At 41.8% G+C, this 19,558-nt stretch overlaps 1 protein-coding gene across 1 annotated transcript; it reads right to left on the bottom strand.

The window, feature by feature from the left end:
* Positions 1-1,060: 1,060 nt before the first annotated feature.
* Positions 1,061-1,618, bottom strand: LOC119817276 (interferon beta-like). Its single transcript, XM_038334442.1, has one exon. The coding sequence runs from the start codon at positions 1,616-1,618 to the stop codon at positions 1,061-1,063; it is 558 nt and encodes a 185-aa protein (XP_038190370.1).
* Positions 1,619-19,558: the final 17,940 nt, after the last annotated feature.

Genomic DNA, 19,558 nt, shown 5'->3' with positions numbered 1-19,558 from the left:
AGTATCAGAGGAGTTCCTTAAAAGTTTGATTTTTCTCAGAACAGTGGGAGAAATTATTGTCCTCTGTTTCCCCTGAATGCCCCTTTCTTTTATACTTTCTCTTTTCCCACTTAGAGACCAGACATGATTTGAGCCATACACCTTGGATTTGGCCCCAAGAGTGTGCCTCTCTAGAGTTGCAGAGCAGAGGGAAGCCAGAAGGACAAACGAGGAGCCAGGAGCAGAGGACTCTGAAAGGTAGATGGAGGGCAAGACTACTCAGGTTTTCGGGGTCAAAAAGGGTCTTTTCTCTCTTTGACACCTTTCCCTGGGAATAGATAGATACCCCCTCTTCCCTGAGAATCCATTAGGAGAAAGGTAAAGACACTTAATAAATGTCAGGGGTTACTCTGGGCTTCTCAGTCATAGACATAGACACATTCACATTTTATAAATCTACTAGAGAAAATCTTTCCTCTGACAGCAAAAAGGATTTTTTGGCAAATATAACAGCTGCTGTGTCCCTCTGGCTACCCCAAGGCCCAGCCAGGTTCTAACTTTATAAGCATAGAGCCCCAAGAATAGAGTAGAAGCATTGGGCACCGGGTTCTGGCTCCAGAACCACCTGCTTGTCACTTCCTTTTTTCAATCGCACAATCATTTCCTTAGAAGCTTCAGGTCCCCCACTGTCTCTTACCTTGTGAGACGCACGTGCATTCCATTGACCTCAAATTCCTCAAAGTCGGGAGCCAGAAACTGCACTGCTTTTTAGGAGCACTATGCAAAGAGCACCTTGTAATGCTGTAATGTGTGCCCAACAATTATTAACATAGATGGCTACAAAAATCAGTAAGAAATTATACTGCAACGTTGACTTTTATATTGTAAATATTTTATTTTCCCAGGTTAAAATTTTAAATAGAGTAGAAAATAATTTAATTTATAAATTAATAAAAATTTCAGGTCTTCCTTTGACCTTTCTAATGCAGTCCATTCACGAACAGTCACAAGGGCAAGACTGTGATGCCTAATGATTGCCTGCAACCATTGTCCAGTCTCAGAGATATCAACTCACAGGTCTTCAGTTCTGGAATATATTAGTAAGATTTTTGATGATGGAAAAGTTGCTGAGGATTTCTGCTCGGACCACCATCCAGGCGCAGCTGCTGTACCCCTTGACTTCAAGAGATCTTTGCACCCTCAGGTAATAGCTCTTCAAACGTCGAATGGTTGGGTAGTTTCTCGGTGTCCATCTTTCATTCGCTGGCACTTCCTCTAGGGTTTTCTTCAGAAACTCTATCTGATCATCGAGTTTATCCAAGAAGCTTTCAACGATGTTTTCATTCCACCCAGTGCTGGAGGAATTGTTCTTGAAGACAATGAAGATATTCTGGAGCATCTCTTGGATGACGAAGGCAGCGTCTTTCTTCTCCATTTGTCCGGGGTGCTTCACCTCCGTAGGGATCTTGAAGTCTATTCTGTGGCCAAGGCAGAGCCGTCCATGCAGCTGCTTCAGGAGCTCCAGACATGCTGTATTGCTGCTGCTTTGTCTGAGCTCGAGCGCCTCGTAGTTGATGGACAGGGCTATGGAGAGAAACCCCAGCAGGAAAGCAGCCTGGAGGATCCACCTGCTGGTCATGATGGAAGCTGGGCTGATGCTGGCTGCTACCTGCAAGATGAGGCAAAGACTGCCCAAGGCTGCAAATGAGAATGCTCTTCTTCCATGGCTCGAGAAAGCTTTTTATAAGGGATGGTCCTTTCTGGTTCAGAGGAATTTCCCATTTTCAGTTCTCCCTTTCAGTTTTCCTTTGTCATTTTTTTCTTTTTGTAACAGCTTCTAATATTCATTTTACTTACATCCATGCCGATTTTATACACTATATATATTGAGTTAAGATATATACAAATTGTAAGGTTTTCTAAAACGTTTTAAGTTTCAATAATTGCTGAAACAAAGGAAGAGAAACACCCAGGAGAGAACAAAGGAAAGCAGGCAGCCCTGAAGACAAAAGAACTCAAACAGTCAAGGTGTCAATGGAAAGCCAGGCAGAGTAGCAGTTCATTCGGGATGGCTTGGCTTCTGCCCACTGAAATAGTGGGCTGGTGGGAGAGGGCCTCTGTGAGTGCCAAGGGGGCTTACAATAGTGTACTACAGGAGAAATGTCTATCAACAAGCTATAGCTCCCTTGGGAGAGGGCTCCACGCCATGGGAAAACTGCTCAAAGTGGGATCCAATCTGAGCTGTGTAGAAACAAAAGAAACCAGGGAAAGGAAATCTGTCTGGTGGGCTACTGAGAGAAGTGGCCGCATTGCCCAGCACTTCCCCAAATCAACAGAAGAGGGAGCTCTGAGAAGTGAGGCAAACCACCCAGCCTTTTCTAAAGCCCCGGAGGATGAGCTGCCGCAGGAGAGATTACTGGTATAGAACCAATACAGAGTTATAGTAGCGTAGTGTTTCCAGAAGAAGGAAAGTATTCCAGAACCACAGGCACACAGCACAGATCACAGCTCAGTGCTCTCATCCAAGAGCACAGTGTATTTAGGAATTATTTAGAAGAGCATAAACCAGAATGGGAAGCTCAAGAAATGAAGGAGGTAAGCAGAGATACAAATTAAAAAATGGGTTTGGTAGAATTAGATACAGTGAGCTCTTTGGGAGAAATCTCCATTGAGAAAAGCCTTGAATGTTTTGAAAACTGTCAGCAGCTACAATCCAACAATACATAAACACGATTACATTGACTAGGGGGGACGTTAGGTTTGTTCAATATCATAAGATACATAAAACACACCAAGTGAATTAGAAGGTCAAATGATCAAACTCCAGGAAAAAAAATCAAGGAATATGAAAAGTGACAATGGAACAAGGGTGGTTTGGTGCATCAGTATGTGAACCCCAAGGCATAGAGGAAAATACTGGTAATGGGACTGGAATTGAATTAGACAATTTCAGTGTGTCGAAGCCACCCAGAAAGTCAAAGGAAGAGCAGGGCCAGAACCACATTGACAGTGCACAATGAAAGGCTTCATTTTCTTCACTCTCCAAAAGGTCCCCAACAGAAAAATTTATAGGATGCCAGATACCAGGAAAAGAAACTTGGGTTAATAAAGATGATATCTGCTCAATGTTACTGGGTTTAGAAACATACAAATCAAACAAGACACGAGGCAGTCATTTTTATTTTATTAAATTTTGAAATGTACATTTATTTAGTGGGGGTGGGAATGTGGGGTTGTGTGGGTACTACAGTAGGCAGATAGGAAGTCAGAGGACAACTGGTAAAAGGTGGTTCTCTCCTTCTGTCATGTAGGTTCCTGGAATCAGACTCAAGACTCTGGGTTTAGTGCTGAGTGCCTTTATCTACTGAGCTGTCTCACTCGCGAAGGTAGCCATGTACAGTAACTGTATTTTCCAAGGGCACTGAACAGTGAAGCCATCAGCTCAAATGTTATAAATTTATTCAAACATTTTAAGTCTACAGATTTTGTTTTCAAAACCAGGTGGGGCAGGGGTTGCTATTCCATATGACTTCAGGTTCTTCCATGGAAAGGTAAGGGGTCTGTGTTTCCTTTTGGGTCTGGGCAGATTTTTTTTTTGTTGTTTGTTTAAGAGCCAATAAGTGATTTTGGAGGCTAGATCAGAAAAGTGGCTATAACTTCTACTTTCTTATCTGGGATTCCTGTTCTTGAGATTTCCAACCACTTAATATAAACTATTAAGTAATAAAGCCAAAACAAGTTGGCCATGAAGGCACAGGCCTATAGTCTCAGCACTTGAGAGGTCAGGACAGGAGAATTGAAGACCAAGGCCAGACTGTGCTACACGGCAAGTATGAAGTGAGCTGTGCTGGCTAATTTTATGTCAGCTTGACACAAACTAGAGTTATCTGAGAGAAGGAAACCTCAATTGAGAAAATTCCTCTGTAAAAATCCAGCTGCCGGACATTTTCTTAATTAATGGTTGATGTGGGAAGGACTCAACCCATTGTGGGTGGTACCACAATGGAGAACTAAGGTTCTATAAGAAAGCAGACTGAGCAAGCCATGGGCAACAAGCCAGCAAGCAGAACTCTTCCATGACCTCTGCATCAGCTCCTGGCAAATGCATCCAATCAAGTATCAATAGAAGTTATGAAGGGATAACACAGAGAGGATTAAAGGAAACATCTTTTCCTCTTCACTTTGTACCCATAGACCTATTTGAAATGGGGCTTTCTCCATTATAAGAAGGTATCTCAAGACAGGGTCATAGGCAGCTTCATAATTTAATGCACTTTATTTGGGGCAATTTAAATGTGTTATTAGGTTTTGATTTCTTCATATTCCCCTTTAAACATTTTCTATCATGAGCACGTGTGTATCTTTGGATAATGGAGGTATATAAGAGTCTAGTGCCCTATAGTTGCAGCAAAGAACGATTCACTCTATAATTTGTAAATATCTAGAGGAGAGTCCCAACAAGAAGGCATTATACACGTCCAAGAAGTGGTATGATGATTTTGATGTTAATTGTTCTACCAAATAGTCAGTCTCCATGGAAGGCCCATTGGTAGAGTCTTTAGGAGACAAAGCCCAGTAAGGTGTCATTGGACGACCGTGGGAAGGGGGTTTGTCTGTCTGTGCCTCAGTTTGCATTCTGGCCATGAGGTGAGGTTTGCCAAAGCACCCCTTCAGGCTTTGGTGGGCTGCATCACAACCTCAAAGCAGCAGAAAGGATCAGTAATGAGACTGAGCAGCAGCAATGAAACTTCTCTCTTTCAAGTTTATTCTCTCAGGTATGTATTGCAGTAATAGAATGCTAACACAGAAGGAATCCTAATCCCCTTGTTTTGATTATTACACATTGTGTATAATATGATTTTCACAATCGATATTGTGCATACATCAGTAAAGCACTAAACACCCAGTTATACTGAAAAGCCAGGTATAAAAAGCACCTCCAATACAGCCATGCAAGAATGCAGGGCGGAACTCTGATGAATATCTTGTATACCACCATAGAACCTTCATCTGGCGATGGATGGAGATAGAGACAGAGACCCACACTGGAGCACTAGACTGAGCTCCCAAGGTCCAAATGAGCAGAAGGAGGGAGAACAAGAGCAAAGAAGTCAGGACCGCGAGGAGTGCACCCACCCACTGGGACGGTGGGGCCGATCTAATGGGAGCTCACCAAGACCAGCTAGATTGGGTCTGATGGAGCATGTGATCAAACCGGACTCTCTGAACGTGGCTTACATAGAGGGCCAACTGAGAAGCCAAGGACAATGGCACTGGGTTTTGAGTCTACTCCATGTACTGGCTTTGTGGGAACCTAGTCTGTTTAGATGCTCACATTCCTAGACCTGGATGGAGGGGGGAGGACCTTGGACTTCCCACAGGGCAGGGAACCCTGACTGCTCTTTGGACTGGAGAGGGAGGGGGAGGGGGAATGGGGGAGGGGAAGAAAAATGGGAGGAGGGGAAAATTTGCAATAATAATAATAAAAAGAAAAGAAAAAAGATTTAACTATAGTTAAACTTTAAAAAAAAGAATGCAGGGCAGAAAGCAAACAAGAGGAGGCATACCAATAGTCCTTTGAACAGGCCTCAGAAATGGATGGGCTTTTCCTGTTTTTGCTCATCGTGCAGTTTTCTAGCTTTTCACTGCTGAATATGTCTTAAAGAGACTCACCTAGAGCAAAATGGAATCAATGAGCCTTAACTTTTGAGTTTAGTCTGTCCCACCCCCCCATAGGTTGCGTTCTCTTTCAGCCTTTTGCCTTTTGCATGCCAACTCTCAGCAGAACTGCAGCTACTTCATGACAGTAGGAGAACTGGCCTCTGAATGAGCTTCTAGAAGAGTGGTCTTCTTTCTCTACACCAAAGCCGGCTTCTGCTGTTGCACATCTAGCAACACCCGCGAGGAATTCCCGAACCCTCAAGCTGGAGGAAAGCTCTTTCCTTTTCCCTTTCTCTTTCTTATTCTCTTCTCCTCTTCCTCCTTTTCTCTTGCTTCCTCTCCCCTCACCCCCAAGCATTTGTTTTTCATTAGCCTGGAATATACATGACACACAGACCAAAGCAAGGATTTTCGAAGGCTTTCGAGGTAGTTGAGCTATTTCATTTAGCAAGGAAAAGACTTGTAACCTCCTAGAGAGTTGCCTTTCCCTTGCTACAGGCAGTGGCCTCTGACCTTCCTCACTAGGTGGCACTTGGAGAACTCACAGTCAGCTGGCATCACAGACGGAGAGGCAGTGGTAGACGTGGCATTTTAGTTCCCTTTGGGGACATTCACTATGCATTATACTATGAAAGATCAAGCATTTTGCTTTGTAAAAATTAACCAGCCGCTGGTAGTTTTTTCTCTGATTTAGCAGATAGTAGAGGTTCGATGTCCAAAACTGAGTAGCTGTACTGGTTTGGCCACAGCATGGCCGGAGAGAATAAACCTCTCTAAGAAAGAATATGTAGTCAGACTTAGGATTCTCTAAGCTACTGCACAGAGAGTAAAATGAAAGGACTCAAAATGAAACTAAACTCCAAGCTCTGGTAATGAAAACATATATGAAAATAGCATCACGGGGCTGGAGAGACGGCTCAGCAGTTAAGAGCACTGGCTGCTCCTTCAGAGCCCCCAGGTTCAGTTCTCAGCACTGAAATGGCAACTCCCAACTGTCTCCAACTCCAGTTCCAGGGCAGCTGACACCTTATTTAGGCCTCCACAGGTACTGCGTGTACGTGGATCACAGGCACACATACAGGTAAAATGCTCATACACATAGATTAAAAATAAAACTCTTTAAAAGTAAATTAAATAACATTATAAATAAAATGCAATGCAGAACCAAATGTGCCAAGTTTTTACATAAGGCTGAATTATGTAAGCTATTCCAAGGTTAAAACAGATTGCTGTAATTATATTTTATACTGGCTGTGGTAGTACGAGCTTCCAATCCCAGCATTTGGGAAGTAAATGCAGAAGGATCGCTTGAACTTAAGAGTTCAAGGTTACCCCGGGTGATGTAGCATGAATGTCTAAATATAAATAAATAAATAAAAATAAATAAATAAATAAATAAATAAATAAATGACCAGAGCAGTGAGCTGACTCCGTGGGTGAAGGTGCCTGCCATGAAATCTGATGACTTACGTTTGATACCCAAACCCTATGTGATGGGATGAGAGAATTGACTCCTGTAAGCTCTCCTCTAACCTCCACATGCAGGCTGCGATGTAGGCGTGCCCCCAAATCATACATACATACATACATACATGCATGCATACATACATACATACATACATACATACACACATTGTAAAAGGAAACTAAGAAATGATAGCAAAGGTGTTTTATGTAATTCTCATGATTACTACAGAGAAAAATCTGTATTACCTACCTAAGATATAAAGACAAAAAAATGGAATGCAGCATTAAAGTAAATCACTGAAAAATATTGATGAGAAAGAAAAGGACAAAGGAAAAGCTCTTACCTACCGCTATTCACTTTGAAAGGAAATGAACTAAATTCTCCAATAAACAAAACAGAACAGCATGGCTGAAAAGGGTTTTGAAACATGTGTCTAAAATACACATTCCCTGAGAGCAATGGGAAACGATTTCTCTTCACACAGCAACCAAAGAAGAACACAGGTAGCCATATTACATTGGAAAAACAGCTGGGTTTTCAATACGAATCTCTCCTGAGCAACACGGAAGATTGCTATACAATGCTAAAGGGACAAACTCATCAAAAGTGTGCACTCATTGTAAATATATATGCACCAGACATCAGAGCCCAGAAAATGCAAAGGATAGAGCAACAGAGCCGGAGGGAAGGGGGCACAGATGTTAATAGCAGCAGAGAGGTCTACAGCACTGAGGACACCGTGCTAAGGAAAACGACAGCAAGGAAGAAAATTAATATAGCTACCATGGTTATGATAATAGTTAGAAATGTAAAATGAAATTATACACAAAGATAATGTAGATAAATAATAAAGCATGTTGAATGTGAGCTACCTTTTAGGATGAGCTGGGTTGACATTCATTTTCAGAACATTTTATCCCACAACAGAAGAATAAGCAAAGAACATAGAATATTTTCTGGAAAGAATACGCTTTTGGCCACAAAGTGAGTCTTAATAGCCTTAGGCAGACTGACGTTGCAATATTGAGCATCACACTTCTAGAAATGGCATAAAATTAGAAGGTACTAGCAGGAGGGACCCAGGGAAAAATGTGGAAGACAGAGGGAAGTCTCCTGTACAGTCAATGAGTCAACAAAGAAATAAAAAAGGCAAGTAAAAAACTAGATTACTTTGAGGCACAGATGGAAACAACATACCAAACTCATGAAATGTGGCAGCAAATATGACAAGAAAGGGGGGCACCTCAAAAGAAAAGCCTGATATTAAACACTAAGCTAGTAAGAAAAGAGTCAGTTAACCCTGTAGTTTTAAAGGGAAAATGATGACAAAGATTGGAGCATAATACATATTTTGAAATTCCAAAAAATAAAAAGGAATAAAACCAACCCAACTATTGGTATTAGTTTGAAAAGACAAACAAGGTGGACAACCTATGTGTTGAGTGTCTAAGAAGAAAAGAGTGAACTCAGAAATAAAAAAGGAGATATTTTAGCTGACAACAGAAGTACCAAGGATCATGAGAGTGAAATCCGACAAATAGCCAAAAATGAAATGGATTACATTTTGTGACTCCAATCACAATTCAAAATCTCCCAAGACGGGGCAGGGACAGGAGTTCCACAGAGTTAAAGAAGGAACTCAGCATTTCTCAAGTCTTTCTGAATACTGAGTGTGTGGAGTATTTGCAGTGTACTTTGTGAGGCTGAATGCAATGTCCTGGTTTGCTTCTTCTTTGGTGTGGTAAACACCTTCCTAAAAGCTGCTTTGGGGAAGGACAGGATTTATTCAGTTTATAGCTTGAAGTCCTTTAACAAGGGAAGCATGGCAGGAGCTCAAGGTTGAAACCTAAAGGACTCTGTCCTCCTGCCCCAGTGGACTCTGACCACCCATCCCCAGTGAGCTCTGACCACCCGTTCAGGAGGATGGAGCAGTTTCTTTATGCTCAGTCCTGCCAGACAGTTTCTGTATTAGTGTTTTCTAGAGCCACAGAACTTGTGAAATATCCTCCTCTCCTTTTTTCTTTATTGACTGCCTTTTCTTAGCACAGAGAAACAAAAGCGATGTTTTTCTGGAAAAGGTAGCAATCACTTAGCATCTCCAGACCTGCCCGTGAAGAGAAACAGTTGGGATGAGAGACACAAAGGACAAGAAAGTGGGAAAATCATGCAAGTTATTGCCCTCCATGGTAACAGTGATAGCTTCAAAATCCTGCTTACACCAGGGAATTTTCCTCAGCACCCCCAGAGAGCCTGTGAAACCTGGGAGCCACAATGGCATCTTCCCTCCTGTTCCACCTGCTCCTTTGGGGGCATTTAAAAATTTTTTTTTGTAGCCACAAGTCTCGGCTGGCAGGGAGATAATCCAGTTTTACCTGGCTCTCCACCTGGCAGCAAATGCAGCCAGGGTTCACATGTTGGTGGCATCAGACACTTTCTGTTCTTTGTTTTTTCCCCACAGCAGGGATGTTGTCTTGTCATAAGCCTATCCCTAGACTCAGTCTTCGGTTTCCCTCGTCACTGCCAGCTCCAGATGTTCACAAGCTGCTTCATTGTGGGCAATGAACTCTTCTACTGTTGGGGTTCAAGACGTGTTACTCCTCAAATTATCACTGCTTGGAAAACCACAGAAGAAAGTTATTTTCTTTTCTCTGTGTGATAACCATCAAAGAAGTTTTCACTTTCCTCCCTGAAAGGCAGACAGAAAATGCTCAGGTGAGAGGTGTCCTGACCCACCCATGGAGAAACAGAAACAGGAAAACCCCGAGAGGAATAACAATAGAGTGCTTTGCTGAGCTCCTCCTCTCCTCCTTGTCTATCATTAGATCACCCTGTCCAATCACAGTGCTACATAAAATTTCAAAAACAGTTTCCTTGAGTCTTTCTTTGAAACCTCATTCTTCTTTGTTTTGTTTGGTGGAGGCAAGGTTTCTCTGTGTAGCTCTGCAACTAGATCTGTAGCCCAGGCTAGCCTCACTCTCAGAGATCTGCCTGCCTCTGCCTTTACAGTGCTAGGAGCAAAGGCACGCACCTTCATGCCCAGCTTGATCTTTCATGTCTAAAGGTTCCCAAGTCACAGAACCTTGATTAAACTTTGATTCATCTTTCCTTGTTAGTCCTTGTAGGATGTTAGTCACAAACCTTGCAACTGGTAAAAACAAGCAAACAAAACTTTTCTTTTTTCCTTCTTTATACAAAAATGGCCAGATGCTCCCCAAGCCTTCACTCCTTCCCACAGTTGGAATGTTCCAATCAGTGGGCTTAGAACTCTGAGACACATAGGGTTGCTCACCCAGTGTCTTCCCCATATCCTTTCAGGACACTTGCTGACTGCTGGGCCCTCCAGCCTGGTCCCATCAAATGCCAGTGATGGGGGCTACCCCTCCCTATGCTGTGGATATGTTTTATTATCATAGGTTAACAAAGAAGCTGATTTGGAAATACTCAGGCAGAATAGAGCAAGGCGGGAAATCCAAGCAGAGATAGAGATGGGAAGAAGGCAGAGCCAGGGAGATACCAGCAGCTACCAGGGAAGCACGGTGAGGTTACGAGCCATGAATCTCGTGGTGAAATATCCTCGTGGAATAATATAAATGGGTTAAATTGTAAGAGCTAGTTAATAATAGCCTGAGCTAATAATCCAAACAGTTTGTAATTAATTTAAGTTTCTGTGTAATTACTCGGGACTGGGCGGCCAGGAAACTAAAGTGGAACCTCTGTTTACAAATGGCTCCGGACCAGTGTGGGGCCAGAAATTTCCACATAAAACCTGGAAAAGCTGAAAAAAGGGAGGGGGGAATTCCAGAATACATAACCAGAGCCAAAGACAGCTTCCTAGTTGTGGCTCTCATGCAGGTCACTGTGCAGGGATGCCACAGCATTGGACTTGCGCACAGCATGGCGGATTCATGCCATGATATGCAGAAGCATCTCCAAGCCGTGCAGCAGGATGTTCATACAGACAAAAGAGTTTGTGGGCTGGCTACAGGCTACCTAATGGCAGCATTGGGGGAGTAAGTGTGATTCCTCTTGCTACCCTGCCACGTTAGAAAGTTGAATGGGGTGGGCCCAGCAGCCAAATCCTAGGCCCTGGTCCTAACTGTGCCCATGTAGTATTGTAAAAACTCTCCTGGTCAGAAAATGATTACAGATATGCAATAAAGAAAATTCAGACAAAAAGAAACCTCTAAAAGGGTCACAGTGTATTTAAAAAAAATGTACATAGGTTTAAAAAAAAAGAAAAATGGGTATAGGCTGTTACAGAAAGAAAGGTTTTTAAAAAAATAAAACAAAGTTTTTAAAGAGACAGTAAAAGTAATAAAAGCCACAAAAGATGGAAAATACATAGAGTGTTTGAATTATGTATACTATTGTGTTTTCTTTTAATTTTTCACTGTTAATGAGCTAACTACAGTGAGGCATTGAATTTTAGGGGCTGCTAAGCTAAACCAGCATAAAGGTATCTTGACTTCAAAATTTGGGTCTAAGGATATGTTGCTTTGGAAAAGAGGTTCTACTACTTGTGTTTCCTCAGAAGATGAGAAGCTGTGGATTTCTTCCAGTTTAATATATTTTGGTAGAACAAGCCCTCCTGAAAGGTCTCCAATGGGAACGATGGCCCAGGAGATCCAGAATCCAAGACAGCTTCCAAGCAACTGGCTGAGATGATGCGGGCTCACAGATGACGATAGCCGAGATTCAGTCATAATTCCATTTTTTTTCAGGAGCCCCATAAGATTACCAGCTCCCCCAAACAGCAGAAAGGAGTATAGAAAACTATGTTCAAATTCCCAAAATATTGTTTATGAATGTTTGTTTTAGTTTAAAGGGGGTAGGTTTACGTCTAATATCCACTTACAAGGGAGTACACACTGTGCTTATCTTTCTGAGTCTGGATTACTTCATTCAAGATTTTTTTTCTAGTTCCATCTATTTGCCTACAAATTTCATGATGTCATTTTTTTACAGCTGAGTAATATTTCATTGTGTAAATGAAATGGGTCTTAAGTTAGACTGATTCCCAACTTTCTGAGAAACTGACATACTGATTTCCAAAGTGTCTGTACAAGTTTGCACTCCCATCAGCAGTGGAGGAGTGTTCTCCTGACTTCACATCTTCTCCAACAACAGCTGTCCTCAGTATTTTTTTTATCTTAGCCATTCTGATAGGTTTAAGATAGTATCTCAGAGTGATTTTAATTTTCATTTCCCTGATGATTAAGGATTTTGGGCAATTCCTTAAATGTCTTTTAGCCATTTGAGATTCTTCTGCTAAGAATTATCTATTTAGGCTGTATTCCATTTTTTGGTTGGATTATTTTATATTTTGATGTCTAGTTTCTTAAGTTCTTTACATATTTTGGTGATCAGTCCTCTGTCAGATTTGGGGTTGGTGTGTAATGCAAAGGATAACCAGACCATAATCCACAGCTGCTGTAGGATAATGCCTTTGTACACTGTAAAGATTTGTTGCTCATATTGGTTTAATAAAATGCTGATTGGCCAGTAGCCAGGCAGGAAGTATAGGTAGGGCAACGAGACTAAGAGAATTCTGGGAAGAGGAAAGGCAGAGGAATGCAGTAGTTGGCCAGATACAGAAAAAGCAAAATGAGAATGGCTTACTAATAAAAGGTACCAAGCCATGTGGCTAAACATAGACAAGAATTATGGGCTAACTTAAGTTGTAAGAGCTAGTTAATAAGCTTAAATTAATAGGCCAAACAGTTTATAATTAATATAAACCTCTGTGTGTTTCTTTGGGACTGAATGGCTATGGGACCAGGTGGCAAAGAAACTTCTACAGCTCTAGAGAAACTAAGTAACAAGGAAGATCCTAAGAGGGACACATGGATCACCCTGGGAAAGGGGAATTAGACGAGATCTCCTGGGTTAACTGGGAGCAAGGAAGGGGGAGTAAAAGGAGGGGATGTGAGATAAGAACACGAGGGAATGAGATGATTAATGGGGGAGAGGAACGGAGTTGGAGAGCAATAAAGCAGAGATCTTGATAGAGAGAACCACTATTGGGTTAGGGAGAAACCTGGTGCTAGGGAAATTCCCAAGAATTCATAAGCATGACCCCAACTAAGACTCCTAGCAATAGTGGAGAGAGTGCCCAAACTGGCCTTCCCCTGTAAGCAGATTGGTGACTACCTCAAGCATCATCATAGAGCCTTCATTCAGTAACTGATGGAACTAGATGCAGAGATCCACAACCAAGCACCAGGCTGAGCTCTGGGAATCCAATCAAAGAGAGGGAAGAGGGAATATATGAGCAAGAGAGGTCAAGATCATAATGGATAAATCTACAGAGAAAGCTGAACCAAGCTTGTGGAAACTCAGGAACTCTGAACTGACAGAATTCACAAGCATGATCCCAGCTTGTAGTGGTTGAACTCTAGACCAACAGCTGTGGATCCTCCATGGGTCTGAACTAGGCCCTCCATATGTGGGAGACAGTGGTGAAGCTTGGACTATCAGAGGGGCCCCTGGCAGTAGGACTAGGATCTATCTCTGGTGCATGGTCTAGGTTGTTTGAGCCCATTCCCTATGGTGGGATGCCACATTCAGCCTCAAGGCAGGATGGAGGGGCTTGGTCCTGCCTCAACTTAAAGTGCCTGACTTAGTCGGCTCCCCATGGGAGCCCTTACCTGTTGTGAGGAGTGGATGGGGGTGTGGGTTGGGATGGGAGGTGGGGTGAGAGGGAGAACTGTGGTTGGAATATAAAAATGAAATTTTAAAAATCAATAAAAAATTAAAAGGGTTGGTTATAAATGGTTAGTGGTCATAGTCAATCTCTAAAGAAAAAAGGGGGATATGATATAGAAATGAATGCCTTAATTTTGTTAGACTATATGTATATTATATTCTTGTTTAAAGTATTATGTTTATGCAGCTCATTTAAAACTGTAGTGCATAGTTAAATATAAATTATAGTCATCTATAATAGTCAAACTTTTAGTCAGAGATATATTTCAGATAGATATGTAATCTTCAAATACTTCAAAGACCTATATAATATGGCATTTAAAATGTTTTAAGAACTTAGACTTTTCTCAACAGAGACATGCCTGATCCCAGCAGCACCTATTACTTCAAGAGGAGGATAGGCATCAAAGAAGCTCCTTATGGAGTTTTCCTTTAATGTAGCAAGGTTAGCCATTTGGACAAGAAACTGCACTTGCCTGAACTGCTTGATTATATGCTGTATAAACTGGACATGCAGGACCCACAGAAAAGTGCCTGCTGAACTTGCCAAATCAAGATGGGACAGTCTAGGGTTCCTGCTTCACGGAAAAGTCTGACAGACATTCTGTAGAATACAGAGGAAAATGACTGACAAACTGTCAATATAGGCAGGACAGCTTCAGTGTCCTGCGACAATGAGAAATCTGCCAGACATTTTAGGCCTATAGGCTGAAGATGGATACCCCAGTGCTACAGAAGAACTTTGGGTGACTGTCCAGGCAGCCAGATAACTCTGTCATTTCTAGAGTTTTGGAAGTTGCTTACAATATACTTCCAGTTTACCTCAGTAATATTATATCCTTGGGGACTTTGATGGGGTTGAAGACTGGATAGTTATAGTAATAGTTTTCCTTAGTTTGATAAAAGATAAATTGTATATGAAACTTTAGACTCTCAAAAATAGGATAGATGGTATTTTCATCAATTTTGCCAAATACAAATGGCCTAAATATTATAACTGTATTTCTTGCTTGATAAATGTTTTGCTATATGTAGTTTTACTATGTTAAAGTTAAAACATTCCATTTTAACTAGATAGAAAAGGGGAGATGATGGGGGATACCATCTGTATGGTGTGAATATGTTTTTATTACCATTAGTTAATAAAGAAGCTGCTTTGGCCAATACTCAGGCAGAATAGAGCCGGGTGGGAAATCCAAGCAGAGATAAAGAAAGCAGAATCAGGGAGACACCATGTAGCCACCGAAGGAGAAAGATGCCAAAACATACCAGTAAGCTTGGCTTGCTGTTCACATTCCACTGGTTAGTGATGGGTACTTGCAAGTGTCAATCTGACGGGATGAATGAATGACAAGGTGTTATTCCTGGGTATTCTGCGAAGTGTTTTCAGAAGATGAGTTAGTAAAGTGAGTGGGAAGGAGCAACCAATTTGGTCCTGGTAAAACAAAAGGGACAAAGAGCAGATCCCCTCTTGTCCTTATCCCTGTACTTGCCTTTTGCTGCCTCTGAACACAGCCTGCAGGACATGCTGGCCCTTTGGACACACTCCACTGGCCTCTGGGGTTCTTAGTCTTTGTCATCTGATAGTATTCTATTCCAGGTTCTCTGGTTCTGTGTAGTGTGGAGCTGCGGGCTGCGTTCCCGCCGCCCAGCTTTCTGCCTCCTGGCTAGCTTAACACGCGAAATAACATCACACAAATTGTATTCTTTTAAAACACTGCCTGGCCTATTATTTTCTGCCTCTTACTCACATCTTGACTAACCCATATCGAATAATCTTTGTAACACCATGAATGGTGCCTTACCAGGTAGATTCTAGCGTACGTCCATCTTGGGCTGGAGCTTCATCGCGTCTCTCTCTCTGAGCAGAGGCATGGCAGTCTGTCTAACTAGGAGAGGCATAGCATCTGACTGAGGCCATCTACCTCACTTCCTTCTTCCTGTTCTGTCTACTCCACCCACCTAAGGGCCGGTCTATCAGATGGCCAGGCAGTTTCTTTATTAATTATCCAATGAAATCATCAGATAGATAGAAGACACACCTACATCATTCCCCTTTTTCTGTTTAAACAAAAAAGAAAAGCTTTCACTTTAACATAGTAAAATTACATATAACAAATAGTTATCAAGTAAGAATTACAGTTACAATATTTATATCTACTTTATCTTTTATCATAACTAAGGAAAACTATAACTATCTATTTACTCTTCAACTCCATCAAAGACTCCAGAAGGATATAATATTACCTAGGTGAACAAGAAGTAAGCTACTTCCAAAACTCTAGAAATCATAGAGACCATCTTGCTACCTGGACAGTCACCCAAAGTTCTTTGTACCATTGGGGCATCCATCTTCAGCCTTCAGGGTCCATAGTTTCCAGCAGACATTTCCATGAAGCAGGAAATTTCGAAGGCAGTTCAGTCACTTTCTGCTGTGTCCTGTCAGAATGTCTCACAGACTCTTTCATGAATCAGGAACCCCAAAGAATCATCTCACATTTAGGCAAGTTCAGCAGTCCCTCTCTCTATGGGTTCTTTGTGTCCAGTTTTCTGCAACAGTCCAGGCAAGAGCAGTTTTCTTGTGCAAATTGCTATCAATCTCCATAAGGAGCCTCTTCGATGCCCATCTTCCTCTTGAAGTAGATTGGTGCTGCCAGGAACAGACGTGTCTCATTGTCATGAAAAGTCCTAAGCTATTAAAACATTTAAATGCGATATTCTGCAGTCTTTGAAAGATATAAAGAATGCCTATTTAACTTAAATATATCTCTATATATCTAGAAAATCTAACTAACATGACTATTAGCTTTACTATTATCGATGATTATCCATTAACAACCTATATTTCCTAATTATACATTACATTCTTAAAAGAACTACACAATCACAATACCTTAATCAAGATCAGAATACATATAACAAGATTGACCTTAAATTAATATCATTAACCAAGATTCACAACAATCCAACTTATTTATATCTATATCAGTTCTGAGGCTGCTAAACTTGGGTTGAGGGGTGCTCATGGCTTCCCCTGGGTCTTCAGGTTTCAGATGGCTAGTCCCTGTGATCTCTCAGCTACTGTAGTCACGTGTGAGATTCCCACAATGAAGCCATTTCCCCCATCCCCTCTTCCTCTTTCCCTCCTTCTGCTCCTTGAGTGACCAAGAAGAGTTGAGCAATAGCTGAACAAGAAGCAGACCCTTTCCTTCGGCTAGCCTGCTCTCTCCATTGTTCATTTTCTCTGTGGGCTTCCTGTCTCAGTTTCTGACCACCTACAGAGAAAGGGCCAAAGCAACACTCTCTGCATCGCTAAATTTAGAGATTGCATCACCCAGGGTTGCATAATGACCGACGAGGAGCCCCAAGGAGCGCAGAAATAACAAAGAGGATGACGCAAGGGCGAAAAGGAGGAAACCAAAATGCAAGTTGTCAAGCTGGATTTGAAGAATTGGGGCAAGGATTCCCCTCTAGCCTGGCCGAAGGATTCTGGCAATCTCCTCAAAACAGGGGATTTTTTTTCCCATTGCTGCCGTTTTCTACCCTGATGAAAGCCTTTAACTGCCTGGACAGAGAGAAACAGGAAAGAGCTGAATACAGTGTGGCCTTGTAACCACAGAGCGTGTTGCCAGGAGCAATGGCACTATTTGTAACTCAGAAATTTTGGCAAAAAGGTTGGTGTAGACATCTGGTAAATGGCTCTCTCTTCCTATTCCTTGTGAGAAATAAAGTTAGCCTTGCAAAGTTCCCGACCAGTTCTCGTGGAACAGCTTTGCGTCTGCTCATAAACCTAGAATGTTCTAATTGCTATTACTGGTTTTTAACAGACGAGCCTAGGTACAAGATGCACTAGCAGTCAGGTACTATTCTGAGCAAATCATGTAAATAAAGCAATTAATTCTTACCACGGTTTTAAAACATAGTACTATGTAGTCATTTAAACTTTGCAGCTCAGGAGACTGGCCACACACAGCTCTATCTCCTTTTCCTGAGGATCAGTGCCCCATTCCAAATGTAAGCTGGCAGTCAGTGGGAATGTAATCAAGTTTAAGCCATGTTCATTTTAAGATCCAACATATAACTACATTCATGTCCTGCTTGTAGGCTCTCTCTGAGGATAGTCTCATTCTGCCCTCAAAGCACACTGAAAAGTGGTAATCTGTTTCTGGGGTAAGTCATGGCAACTCTGGCATCTTCAAAGATGTAAATGTATCAAGATGTGTTACAATGAGGAAAAATACTAAAAATTGTGTTTTAGTACATTTAGTTACATTGGCTCTTCTTTTAAAGCTGTCTCAAGCTTACCCAAGAGAGCCATGAGGCCTATTGGGTCTGAGTGCAGAATTTAAACTCCAGGGATTACATAGTAGCACACTTCCCAACTGTCTGTGCATGCATCTGTTGGGCTGTCTTTGGTGATGGCAGTCTAGTGTCAAACTGGATCAACAGGACAGTGGAACAATAACGATATCAGGTGACAGTCATTCTTTCTCTGTCCTCCAGATCTGTGGTTCCATAGACTTCCTTTGACTGGGTTAAACAAATATATAAGCTGATGTCATACTACCATCTACTGGATGGAGGGGGAAATACTGGCTTTGAAAAAAAATTAATTAATCTCCTATGACTTCCAGCAGGGCAGAATGTGGGAAATTAGCAATAAACAAAAGGGCATTTTGTGTGTCCTGGCCAACTAAGAACAAAGAACAAAATGAGTAATGGTAAGCAACTTGGTAATGTGTATAGTTACAAACGTACACAAGCATAATACAAACATATAAATCTGAAATTTACGTTTTCAGTTTTCATCTTTCTACCCCAGGGGACAATTAATTATTTTTAATTTTTGTTAAATGCCCCCCCCGCACAATAATCACATAGAAAATTGATAAAAATGACAGCCATGGATGTATTTGAGTACTTTTCATGACCTTGTTAAACTTATGAAGCAAGTCATAGGCCCAGACCTTGCAGCTGGCAGTCAATCTCTTGGCAAACCTGTCATGAACACGTGTGTGGGAACGGGGACAACAGAAACAGTGCAGAGGAGACTGCGAAAAAAATTGATCCTACACAAAAAGTGGAGGAGGACAAAAAAGGAATTTTTCTGAGAACAAAGATTTCCAGGATACTGGAATTAATCAAAATTTGCTTTGGGAAGCCTTATTTGAGAACAACAGCTGAATGTCAGTAAAATTCGAAAGGGCCACAGTGTTTTAACTGGCATTGTCTGTCACACATTTTCAGCTCATCAGTAGTCTCAAAGATGCCAGCCCTCATTCTTGATACCAGCAGGCAGTGAGGGAAGCTATAGTGCTTGCTTTCAGGCCCTCATCGACCAAAGGTTGTCTCGCTAGTGCAAATGTGTCCCGCGTGGCTGTTGTTGATTCTGCTTGCTTGTCATCTGTTTTTGCTCTTTGGAGACAGAGTCTCCTCCTTCTGAACTGAACGTCCAGATCACTAATTTGGCAAACTGGCTGGTCAGTGAGCTCTAGTAATTGGGCCATCTCCACCACAGGGCTGTCAATGCGGGCATCCTCTGCAGTGTCTGACTTTTACATGGGTACTGAGGTCCTCACAAGGCCCTCACATCTGTCAGTCAGGACTCTAGCAGCCCAGCCGTCTTCCCAGTGCTAGCCTTGACTACCTAATATGTCTAAACCAGCAACAACAACAAACTTAAAAGACATAGTTGTCTATATAAATCATTAGTCGTACCCTTTAGTAAAGAGTAACGTTTATTGA

The sequence above is a fragment of the Arvicola amphibius genome, chromosome 6, assembly GCF_903992535.2.
Source record: "Arvicola amphibius chromosome 6, mArvAmp1.2, whole genome shotgun sequence".
Taxonomy (NCBI): domain Eukaryota; kingdom Metazoa; phylum Chordata; class Mammalia; order Rodentia; family Cricetidae; genus Arvicola; species Arvicola amphibius.
This window is presented reverse-complemented; position numbering and strand designations above follow the sequence as displayed.